Here is a 12259-nt window from a genome sequence, read left to right as displayed (position 1 = left end):
AAACTCTTAATTTTAAATAATAAACAAAAATGAAAATCGAGATTTTTCTAAAACACCCACTCAACAGCATTGAGATGAGAATGAATCGTTTCATAAAGCAACGAAAAAGGTACAAGTATCAATTCGTTCTTATTTTCACTGACATAAATCAAGAATCCGGTATTCAGAGATACTCATGTATCTCCTATGAGTTCCTGGAGAGCCAACTTCTCAACAGCGCCGCTGGTGTAGTGGTATCATGCAAGATTCCCATTCTTGCGACCCGGGTTCGATTCCCGGGCGGCGCATGTCTTTTGTTCTCTCCTAAAATAAATAGTTTGCAAAAATATATTGTTTCTGCTATAAAAACACCTGTTATTTTATTTCTTTAACTTCCTCAAAGATTTTTATTTCATTATATAATTCACAAATGAAACACTCCCTCTAAAACTACACAAATTCTAAACTATTGGCACTGCGCCTGCGCACTCTGCGCCTTCTCTTGCCCGGGGGAAGCGCGGCTGCGCAACAAGTGAACCCCGGACTTGAAGCCTAGGCCTGCTGCTAGGAGGGTGAGCGTGCTAGCTGGCTGGGCGCATGCGCGGCGCGGGTCACTCGGCTGTCGGCTCCTAGGCGCCCGACTCGCCGCCATCTTGGATCGGGGTTTCATTGTTCGCGGTGGGCCGGGCATTTTTTGTGTAATCGCTGCCAAAGAAGAAAGCGAAGTAGCCTCCAGTCAAGCGAGGAGGCCGGCTCTTCCGCAGCCATAGCCGCCTCAACGATTTGGGAGGTGGCGAAGGGCAGGGAGCTGGACCCTGAGGTGCCGCCGCGACCGCTGCAGCCATGGAGGACGAGATGCCCAAGACTCTGTGAGTCTGGAGCAGCGTTGAGGGAGGCGGGATGGTGGTCGCCCCGTAGGGAGGCCGCGGCCCTGCGCCTCTCTGCAGCCTATTGTTCTCCGTGGACGCCGCGCTGTGGTGGTTCCTCCCTCCCGTGCGCACGCCAGAATGCTTAGAGCCGAGACGGGCCGAGAGGACGATGGCGAGAGAGGGGCTCGGCCCCTGTCACCCCTCGGCCGGCCGCACCCGCGGCCCCCAGACCTGGAGGAAGGACTTTTCATTCAAAGCTCTCCTCAGGACTCGGCACAGCCTCCCGTAGTCCCATGCTTGCGTCCTTTTTTTCCCCGCCCCCTCTTTTCGATGAATCTTTTCCAGGTTTCCATCTGGAACTTCCTTTCTCTTTTCTTTTGGTAGGATTTTTCATTTTTAATTCTTGAGGCTGAGGTAAAAACTTTATACTTGCAGTTGAGAACTGGGAAAAACAAAACAAAACAAAAACCCAGGCATCTTTTTCGAAGGTCTTCGGCTTTCCTTCTGTAGCACTCCCCTGACCCTCGACCAAAAACCCAACTGGACACCCAAGGATGTTGAAACCGTTCTTAAATGGAATCTCACTCGGAGGGATGCATCTACTGAGGGAAAGTGGGTTTAATTAAAACATATTTACCACCATTTGCTACTAGTGGTTGACATTTTTATTAATGGGAGCAACTGTGGTCAGTCAAGTCTTAAGTTTCTTTAGTGAGTATTTAATAACTCGAGTTTAGGATATTGTCTTTGTCGTGTAACTTCCCCTTGCAGTCTTTGTTTTCCATCGCACTGGATTAGGTGGTTCTGCCTTTGTTGGATTTCACAGGACAAAAAGGAAAAGCTCAAGGAATTGTGGGTTGGTTTTGTTTTTGCCCCCCCTCCCCCCCCCCCCCCGGTATATTTGAAGATTGCAACATAATGCATCGTGCACATAGTTCATATAAATGAAGTAGAATTAACATGTATCATGTCAGAGAGCTTAACTTTGCACCTAGCTTTTTGTTTTTATTTTTAGAATCTTGGTACTTTTAGAGCTATGTACATTAGAGTTCTTTTTGAAATTTTCTAGATATTAAAATTATACTGAAGTACAGGTAAACTTACTATTTTTCCCTTTCTCAATTTCCTTTTTCTGTTTTGTCTTATTTATTTATTTTTTTTTAAGTTTTTACTTATTTATTATATGTAAGTACACTGTTGCTGTCTTCAGACACCCTAAGAGGGCATCAGATCTCATTATGGGTGGTTGTGAGCCACCATGTGGTTGCTGGGATCCGAACTCATGACCTTCGGAAGAGTAGTCAGTGCTCTCAACCGCTCAGCCATTCGAGATAGGGTTTCTCTGTCCTGGAACTCACTCTGTAGAGCAGGCTGGCCTCGAACTCAGCCACCTGTCTCTGCCTCCCAAGTGCTGGGATTACAGGCATGCGCCACCACTGCTCGGCTTGTTTCGTTTTATTGAGACAGGGTGTCACTATATATCTCTGGCTGTCTGAGACTCACTGTTACAGACCAGATTGGCCTAGAACAAACAGAGATTTGCCTGCCTCTGCCTCTGAACAGTGTGGTTAAAGTCTGTGCCATACGCTTTGCCCAAATTTAAATTTCAAGTTGCTATGTTTAATGTATATGTATAGTTACTTTTTTTTTTTTTTTTGGAAACAGGATCTTATGTGTAACCCAGATTATCCTTGAACTATACCTGTACTGGCTCAGAACTGTTAGTTTTATCTCAGTCCCAAGTGCTAGGATTCAAATCTTCCATACCCAATTTACATTTTTGTTTCTTCTCCCTCCCATCTTGACTGGCCTGGGTCATCCTTTGTATATGAGGCTGGCTTCCAAACTTGTGAAGGTCCTCTTTTTGCTTCTGGTTTTCAAGTGCTAGGATTACAGGCTTGTACCACCACACCACGTTTACACTTTTCTTGATATATTAATTATCTTTCTAGTTTATGAGACCTTGAAGTAGCTTTTTAGTAAGGATGCAATACTTAGGGCATGACCATTTGTTTTTGGAAAGATTGTATCTATAGGTGAATACTCCCTAAAATGTATTAAACACATATTTGTAGGAAATTTTCCCTTTTTCATCTTAGCATTTTGGAATTCATGCTGCTATGCTTTTTGGTGTCCTTATAAGATACTTGAAAACTTTCTTAAAGCTTCATATCTGTTTTAGAGTATTTTGTCTGCATGTATGTATGTGCCTTCAGAAGTCAAAAGGTCCTGGATCTCCTGAACTGGAGTCAGGGGTGGTTGTGAGCCACCATGTAGGTGCTGGGAACCAAACCAAGGCCCTCTTCAAGAACAAGTGATATTAACTGCTGAGCCATCTCTCCAGCTATGCTTTATAAAAATTTTATATATTTGTTTAATTTTAAAAATTTGCAAAAACAAAACAAAATAAAAATTTGCAGAAATATATGGATGATAACATAACCATTTTAGTACATACATGGAAATATCCAATAAGGACATGTTATCATTTCCAAAGCAGGCATTTAAGTAGCACTATATTGAGACCAGGGAAGTATTGATTGGAGTCCATTCATTCATAGAAAGTTGGATAGATCTTTAGTTTGTGCCAGATGCTTGACATGCTCACTTATTAGAACTAAGGGAAAAGGCATTTTATAATCAAAGGAAAGCTAAGCTTAATGTTCCAGCAGCTTGCTCAAAATCATATACTTTAAGAAAAAATTCCTTGCCGGGCAAAGTCTCATTCATCTTTAATTACAGCAACTAGTGAGGCAGAGGCAGGTGGATTTTTGAGTTTGAGGCCAAGTCTCTGGTACAGAGTGAGTTCCAGGACAGCCAGGGCTACACAATGAGATACTGTCTTGGAAAAGAAAAGAAAACAACCCCACAATTTTGTTACCTGCTACAGCAGTGACTACTTTTTCTTTGCATCCTTCAGTAAAGCATTCCATTCAAGAGTATTCTTCTGAAAGTAGTCTATGATTTAAAATCCCCTATTATCCCTTCCCCTGCTGCTCCTACCCCTTCAGTCGAAACTGCATTCTACCACTCAGCCAGTATTGGTTAAATACTGGTAGGCACTAACCCTAAAAATGTTCCCAATAGTGTTTTTAAGTTTGAAGTGCTCACCTTAGTGACTGGAAGTCAGGACTTTCTATTTTAATGTATATTCTCAGCCACAGTCTGGTGCATGGTAAGTAAGCACACTTGTTTTTAAAATCTGGTACAGTTCAAGAAGTCAAGATTTTACTTTGGGAGTAGCTTGTTTTACTCTCATCTGTGTTTCTAATGACTGGGGAAGCTTCTTCATTTGCTTTAGTTTTCAGCAATGACATCTTATTAAGTTAGAGATTGTCAGCAATTTGAAATACTTTGAAAATATAAGAAAAATGAAATGTAAAAAAAAAAAGAAAAATGAAACGTTTATTCAGCAAGATAATTTTCAGGAATATTCAAGGTATAATTAAAAGATTTGTGGTGAGTGGTTGGGTTGTGTACATGTATTATTCTTCCCGTGTGTAAGTTTGAATTTGTCCATAATAAAAATAAAAAATAAAAATATGGAGCTGGAGAGATGGCTCAGGGGATAAGAGCACTGACTGTTCTTCCAGAGGTCCTGAGTTCAATTCCTAGCAACCACATGGTGGCTCACAACCATTTGTAATAAGATGCCCTTTTCTGATGTGTCTGAAGACAACTACAATGTACTCACATATAAATGAAATAAATAAATCTTTAAAAAATAAATAAAAGTAAAAATATGTATAGTAAGTCTGAATTGGCTTTGGTCACTTTAAAACTGAATTTGTGGGCTGGTGAGATGGCTCAGTGGTTAAGAACACTGACTGCTCTTCCAGAGGTCATGAGTTTAAATCCCAGCAACCATATGGTGGCTCACAACCATCTACAATGAGATCTGATGCCGTCTTATGGGTATCTGAAGACAGCAACAATGTACTTATAATAAATAAATTTTAAAAAAAACTTTGAATTTGTAAACTAAAAACCTACACTAAACTAGAAAAACATAGTGTTAGTGTTAACTGCTGGATTTCCTAGGATCCACTCTAACATCTTTTGTGTGATTTATACTCTTTTTGAGACAGCTGTGTAGTTACTGTGTGGCCTTTGCAGCTGCTAGGATTATCAATTAATAATTTATAATTATATAATTTTATAGCATCACTGACAGCCTGCAGCTAAATAATTGCTGAATGCTGATCTGGACTTTCTCTTTCTACCACCCTGTGTATTTGTAATTTTTATCCCACTTCTCTCCAGACAGTTTGACCTTATAATATCTATGAAATAGCATCTCTTTTTCTCTTTTGGGCTTAGTTGTATTTGCTATTTGCTTGTTTTTCCATTTCTTTCTTTGTTTCTTTTTATTTCCTTCTGTTTTTGTTTTGTTTTGTTTTGTTTTGAGACTGTGCCTTACTGTATAGCCTAGCTTGGCCTTGTGCTTGTTTATTCTTAATTAGAGATTAGATTGACACCAGACAAGGTAGTTTATGCCTTATTCCAGCACTGGAGAGGCAAAGCCCATAGGATCATTGAGTTTGAGGACAGCCTAGCCTATAGAGTGAATTCCAGGAGAGTCAGGCTATACAGAGAAACTCTGTCTCAGAAAACCAAACCAAAAAAAAACATTACATTCAAGTCTGTAGTATTTTACAGTTTCTTTTTTTGTTTTTGTCCTGGAACTCACTCTGTAGACCAGGCTGGTCTCGAACTCAGAAATCCACCTGCCTCTGCCTCCCAAGTGCTGGAATTAAAGGCGTGCGCCACCACTGCCTGGCCAGTTTCCTTTTAAGACAAAATCTCCCTTTTGTTTGAAAGGCTGCCTCAAACTAGTGATGGTTATGCCTAACCTCCCAAGTGTTGGAACTAAAGACATTTTATTTGGGGTGGGAGATGGAAGTCAGAGGACATCTTTGTGAGCAGGTCTCTCTTTTTATACGTGAGTTCCAGTGACTGAACTCAGATGTTTGGCAGCAAGTACCCTTACCTACTGAGCCATCTTGCTAGCCCTCTCCCCCAGGGTGTGTGTGTGTTTGTTTGTTTTTAAGACAGGCTCTTACTCTGTAACCCTTGCTATCCTGAAACTCCCTATGTAGACTAGGCCAGCCCCTCCTTTCTCTACCTCCTAGATTAAAAGCATGTGCCACTCTGGTTTCTTTTTCTTTTTTGATTTTCAAGACAGGCTATCCCTGGACTCACTTAGTGGACCAGGCTGACCTCCAACTGCCTCTGCCTCCCAAATACTGGGATTAAAGTCCTGTACCACCATGCCCAACTCCAGTTGGTTTTTATTTTGTTTTTAAGATTTAGTTATACAGAGTAAGGGAAACAACAAAAAAAGATTTTATATATATATATATATATATTCAATATAATTTTAAAATTTTATTTATCTTATATGTATGAGTACACTCTTGCTCTCTTCAGACACACCAGAAGAGTGAGTGCATCGGATCCCATTGAGATTTGAACCTTTGTCATCTGTAAGAGCAGCAAGTACTTTTAACTTCTGAGTCATCTCTCCAGCCTCTCATTAGGGCTTGATATATTCCAGTCAGGGATCTTCTAGACCAGTGGTTCTCAACCTTCCTAATGCTGCTACCCTTTAAATGAGTTCCTCATGTTATGGTGACCCCCATCTATAAAATTATTTTCATTGCTACTTCATAACTAATTTTGTTACTGTTATGAATTATAGTGTAAATATCTGATGCTCAGGATATTTGGTTTTGGACCCCTGTGAAAGGGTTGTCCATCCACCAGAGGGTCGTGACCCACAGGTTGAGAACCAATGTTCTAGATAGTAGTTACCTAATCCATCTTTCAAAATCTCTGCTGATAATAAAAAATTTATCATTAGTTTAAAAATCAACTTATGTAGGGGCTGGACAGCTTGCTCAGCACTTAAGAGCACTGACTGCTTTTCCAGAGGTCCTGAGTTCAATTCCCAGCAACCACATGGTGGCTCTCAACCATCTGTATCGGGATCTGATGCTCTCTTCTGGTGTGTCTGAAGACAGCGACAGTGGGTTTACATACATAAAAAAAATCTACTTGGGCTGGTGAGATGGCTCAGTGGTTAAGAGCACTGACTGCTCTTCCAGAGGTCATGAGTTCAAATCCCAGCAACCACATGGTGGCTCACAACCATCTGTAATGATATCTGATACCCTCTTGTGGGGTGTCTGAAGACAGCTACAGTGTACTTACATATAATAAATAAATAAAATTTAAAAAAAAATCTACTTATGCTTTTCCCTTAGATTTTCAGTCTTTCCCTTATAAAATAACATATTTTAGTATAATGTAGCAAAGACAAGTCCAGTTTAACATTCTGCTTTGTAAACGTTCTGCTTTCTATCTAGAGCTGTATAAATAAAAATGAATATTTCAAGAGTTTTGGATTCCATTTTCATAACTTTGATTTTAGACGGGAGTGGGGAATGTTGAGACAGGGTCTCATGTAGCTGCTGTTGTCCTTGAACTCTGATCTTTCTACCTCTGCCTCCCCCCAAATGATGGGATTACAGAAGTGTTCCTACACCATACTGATTTTACAACTATCTGAAAATTTAAGCTTTCTACTTCAAAACTCCATGTTGCTCAGGGGATAAGGTTGCTTGCCTAGCACATCCTAGCTTCAGTTGTGGTATATTGAACAGAGCTGTCACGTTGTCACTAGTAGTATTGGTGCCCTTACAGTCAGCTCTAGTTTGTTAGGTGACAGTCATTTAGAAAAGCTACAGAAAAGTTACAAGAAAGGGGCACTGAAAACTAGCTGCCTTTCCTGTGGAGTTACCAGTTAACTCCCGTTTAGCCAGCTGTGTATTATTTGTGTTTCCATATGGTTTTTCGTTTGCTTGGTTGGTTGGTTTTTACATGTTTAAATTGCATTCATTTATATATTTGTGTGCATGACTTGGTACGTGTTTGTGGGGGTGGGTGTCAAAGCACACTGGGTTGGGTCTGTTCTTCATCATGTGGGTCCCAGGAATCAAACTTGGGTCGTCAGACTTTATGTCAAGTGCCATAACTCACTGAGCCGTCTTGCTAGCTCAGATTTGGTTTTGTTTTTTTGGGGAGGTTTGTGGTTTTTTGTTGTTGTTTTGTTTTTTGTTTGTTTGTTTGTTTTGTTTTGTTTTTAGACAAGTCTTTGTATAACTCAGGCTGGCTTTGAAGTTCTGGAATTACTGGCATGTGCTGCCATAGTCAGCCAACCATGTTTTTGTTTTATTCTCTCCACCTCCGCCCACCCGCCCGCCCATGTGCCCGTGTGCCCGCGTGCCCGCGAGCGTGCATGTGTGTTTCTGTTTCTCTGTCTCCTTCCTTCCATCTTTCCTTTCTTTTTTAACTAAAGTATCTTAGTTCAAAATGATGACACTTAAATCTCATTCTCTTAGGTAATCATAATCTGTTTTCACTTTGAGGTTACATTCATATACTGATGTGTGTATGCATATGCATGTTGTGTGTATTGGTGACACTCAAAAGCAGGGGTTCCAGTAGTGCCTACTTTCCCAGCTTGGTTATATCTTCAGTTCCAGATACAATGGATGAATGAATGGATGGATGATTGTGGGGTTTCTCCCCTAAAAAAGTTCATGCCCCGGAAGCTTGACCCTTGTATTATGTTAGGAGATAGTAGATTCTTTAAGGGGTGAGTCCTGTTTGTGTGTGTGTGTAACTCCAGCATTTCAGAGGTAGCAGTAGGAAGATTAAGAGTTCCAGACTAGGCCGGGCAGTGGTGGTGCACGCCTCTAATCCCAGCACTTGGGAGGCAGAGGGAGGCAGATTTCTGAGTTCGAGGCCAACCTGGTCTACAGAGTGAGTTCCAGGACAGCCAGGACTACATAGAGAAACCCTGTCTCAAAAAAAAAAAAAAAAAAAATCAAAACAATATAAGTGAGTCCTAGTTAAAGGCTGTGAAGTCATAAGAACACTATCTTGGAAAAAGATTAATAGACTTAGTTGTTACCAGTGAAACCAACCCAGGTTCAATATGCAGTCTCAAAAATGCCAGTGTCATGTTTAAATTTTCCAGCCATCAGAATCATAGGCCAAACCAACCTGTGGGTGTTACCCAGCCTCACATATTTTGTTATAACAGTACAACAGACCAAAGATAACAGTTTTCATCTCACTGACATTAGTATTTAACTTTTTCTACACTGACTTGACTTTATAAATCTGCACAATATTGGTATATGATTCCAAAAAGGCTGCAGTAAATGCCAATATGGTATTTGGAGGGCGTGGAGCCAGGCCTGGTGGTACAGCCTGTGATCTTGGCTACTCTGGAAAGTGAGTCAGGGAATTGCAAGTTCAAGCCTGCAAGTTGCAAGTTCTGCAACTTAACAAAACCGAATCTCACATATTAATGAAAATAGTTTTAAAAGGCTGGGGATGGTAAAGGCCCTAGGTTCAGTTCTCATAGATATATGACAAAGAGTCTTGGCTTGTAACTGCTCCAGTACAAAGTTTTGGTCGGGAGAGTAAGTATAAATCATAAGAAAAAAAAAAGTTGAATAGTGTAATAATATGAGAAATTTATTTAAAAGTGTATTTGAGGCCGGGCGGTGGTGGCGCATGCCTTTAATCCCAGCACTTGGGAGGCAGAAGCAGGCAGATTTCTGAGTTCTGGCCAGCCTGGTCTACAGAGTGAGTTCCAGGACAGCCAGGGCTATACAGAGAAACCCTGTCTCAAACAAAACAAAACAAAACAAAAAGTGTATTGAAATCAGGTTTAAGGGCACACCTTTTTAATCCCACCACTTGGAAGCAGAGGCAGACAGATCTGTGAGTTTGAGGCTAGCTTGAGTTCCAGGAGAGCTAGGGCTATATAGAGAGACCCTGTCTAACACATACACACACACAACCTTCTCAACCTTCTGCAGGAAGAGTGTGGAACTTTGCTTAGAAAATATTTTGGAAAGAGACAACTTTTAGCCCACATTCAAAATCAAATGATAGTCTGCCTCATCCCATCCCTGGAAGGATGCTGCACCACATCTTCCATCGGGGTCAGGTACCTCAGCACTCCTGTTGTTGCTTATAGACTTCCCCTTGTTACTTGCCACTAGATATATATTTTTTGAGGCTCTATTTCTTTCTCATTTCAGAGTCTCACTAAGTAGCCCAGCCTGACCTTTCCCACTGTTCTCTTGCCTCAGCCTCATTAGTGCTAGGATTGCAGATCTGTGCTGTTACATCTGGCTTAAGGAAACATTTGGAAGTAAAAATAAGAAAGATATAAACTATAAATTCTTTCATTAAAAGCCACATACAGTAGGACATGCCTGTAAGCTAGCACACAGAAGACTGAGGCGAGAGAATTAATGGCACCTTAAGAACACCATGGTCCACATTATCATAACCCTATCTTTAAAAGAAAGAAAAGAAAGCCAAACATTTTAAAGTACAAAGTACTTACTTTTTCGCTCCAGCACAGGAAGGATCTGCAGATTGCACATTTGTTTGTACTTTTTGTTGAGAGCTAGTATTTATTCAGCTAAATAGACTTGAAACAACAAACAGCGTTGTTTATAAAATTCGAGGGCAGCTTTAGCAGTTATTGAGATAATTGGTTCAGTCCTCATGCTATTTGCATAAGGAAGATTTGCTGGTTGATTTCATTGCTCTCCCTGCCCCAACATTTGAGACAATATTTCCTTATGTGTTCCAGACTGGCTTTGAACACCTCAACCTCACAAGGGCTTAGGTTACAGGTGTGTGCTATCTGGCTGCCTGCCTCCTCCCTCTCCGTTTCTTTTTTTCTTTCTCTCTTCCTCCCTCTCTGAAGCAAGATCTTGTGTATCCCAGACTGACCTCACATGATGTAGACATGAGTTTCAGGTCTTTTCGCAAAGAGTGTCCCCTGGGTCCCTAAGGCCTTATTATCTCATCTGGTCCGAGCTCTTGCTCAAAAGGCAAGGAAAGTGCTTCACTTTCCCCTGTACTTCTCATTTTTGGAGCAGTCGGCTCCAGCATGACTAAACTGCCATTAGATATAGGGTCTCTTTCCAAGTCCCCCTTTCCTACCCATTCCTTAGTGTTGCTTCTCAGTGCTTTTCCCTTGCCCTCTTCCACCAGCATCCTCATGGTCTCAGTGGCTTTGTCCTGAACACTAGAAAAAAAGAAACTAGAAAAAGAAAAAAATTTTACTTTATAGACATGTAGAGGTACTTGTTTTATCTTGAAAGAGTCAAAGATATATCTATGGCTGCTCCCAAAATTTCTTTTTCTTTTTTTTTTTTTTTTTCTTTTTTAAGATGGTTGTGAGCCACCATGTGGTTTCTGGGAATTGAACTCAGGACCTCTGGAAAGCAGTCAGTGCTCTTAACCACTGAGCTATCTCTCCAGCCCCTCAAATTTATTTTTCAACAAGCAAAATTCAACAAAAGAATTTTCACTCCTGGGCTGGTGAGATGGCTCAGTGGTTAAGAGCACTGACTGCTCTTCTAGAGGTCATGAGTTCAAATCCCAGCAACCACATGGTGGCTCACAACCATCTACAATGAGATCTGATGCCCTCATATGGGTGTCTGGAGACAGCTACAGTGTACTCACATATAATAAATAATAAAATAATAATAAAAAAAAAAAAAAAGAATTTTCACTCCTTGGTCAGGAGCTCATTCTATAACCCTAACTGGCCTAGAACTCAGCATGTGGCCTAGACTGGCCTTGAACCTGTGCAGGTTGGGATTACAGGTATGAGGCACCATGCTTAGCAAAAAAATAAATCTAAAATGGTAAATCGTTTCTCTCTATTCCAGATACGTCGGTAACCTTTCTCGAGATGTGACAGAAGCTCTCATCCTCCAGCTCTTTAGCCAGATCGGACCTTGTAAAAACTGCAAAATGATTATGGATGTAAGGGTATTTCACTCAATTACTATTCTTCCTCCTTTCTTCCTTCCTTCCTCCCTTCCTTCCTTCCTTAACATACTAATGAAAGCTGTCGTTGCTGCAGAACTTCTTCCTTAATGTCTAGATTCATAGGGGTCTTAGTAAATTTGTAATTAACCTGTTGAGTAGGCAACCAAGTTTCTTTTGCTAAGTGAATGGTGTGTACGCACTCTTATAAGTTGAGTACATCAGAAATGTTTTACCTCTAGTATTAATTGGCTGAATGACCTATAAGTTCAGTTATTAGACTGGGAATTGGGGTAGACTTATAATGAAAAAATATATAACAAAAAACATTTTTAGCTTCACTTTTAAAGGTTTTCTTGAATATCAATCAGACCTTACTGTATAAAAACTTACTCATATGGTTGGTGTTAACTACGAATAATATCTAGTTTTTAAAACAAAGTTGATTGTATATGTGAGCAGGAAAATGGGCTTGTGTGTGCAGGCCAGCTGTCAGCATTGGTGGCTCCTTGTATATACACAGTCGACAGCTG

At 40.7% G+C, this 12259-nt stretch overlaps 1 protein-coding gene and 1 non-coding gene across 5 annotated transcripts in view; both read left to right on the top strand.

The window, feature by feature from the left end:
• Positions 1-216: 216 nt before the first annotated feature.
• Trnag-ccc lies at positions 217-287 on the top strand. The gene has a single exon. It is a non-coding gene; the product is annotated as a tRNA-Gly (tRNA).
• Positions 288-546: 259 nt separating this feature from the next.
• The window catches only part of Tia1 (TIA1 cytotoxic granule associated RNA binding protein), a 30233-nt gene continuing 18520 nt past the window's right edge, over positions 547-12259 (top strand). For 2 of the 4 annotated variants that reach the window (XM_028762301.1, XM_028762302.1), the window contains exons 1-2: positions 547-848; positions 11627-11723. In XM_028762301.1, the coding sequence (XP_028618134.1) occupies positions 823-848; positions 11627-11723 (123 nt within the window). In that variant the 5' untranslated portion in view covers positions 547-822. The remainder of the gene's footprint in view (positions 849-11626; positions 11724-12259) is intronic. The other 2 variants (XR_003710700.1, XM_028762305.1) reach the window with 1 other exon arrangement.

The sequence above is a fragment of the Grammomys surdaster genome, unplaced genomic scaffold (assembly GCF_004785775.1).
Source record: "Grammomys surdaster isolate TR1022 unplaced genomic scaffold, NIH_TR_1.0 133, whole genome shotgun sequence".
In the NCBI taxonomy this organism is placed as follows: Eukaryota; Metazoa; Chordata; class Mammalia; order Rodentia; family Muridae; genus Grammomys; species Grammomys surdaster.
Note: the sequence above shows the minus strand (reverse complement) of the source record. Positions and strands in the feature narration are given on the sequence as shown.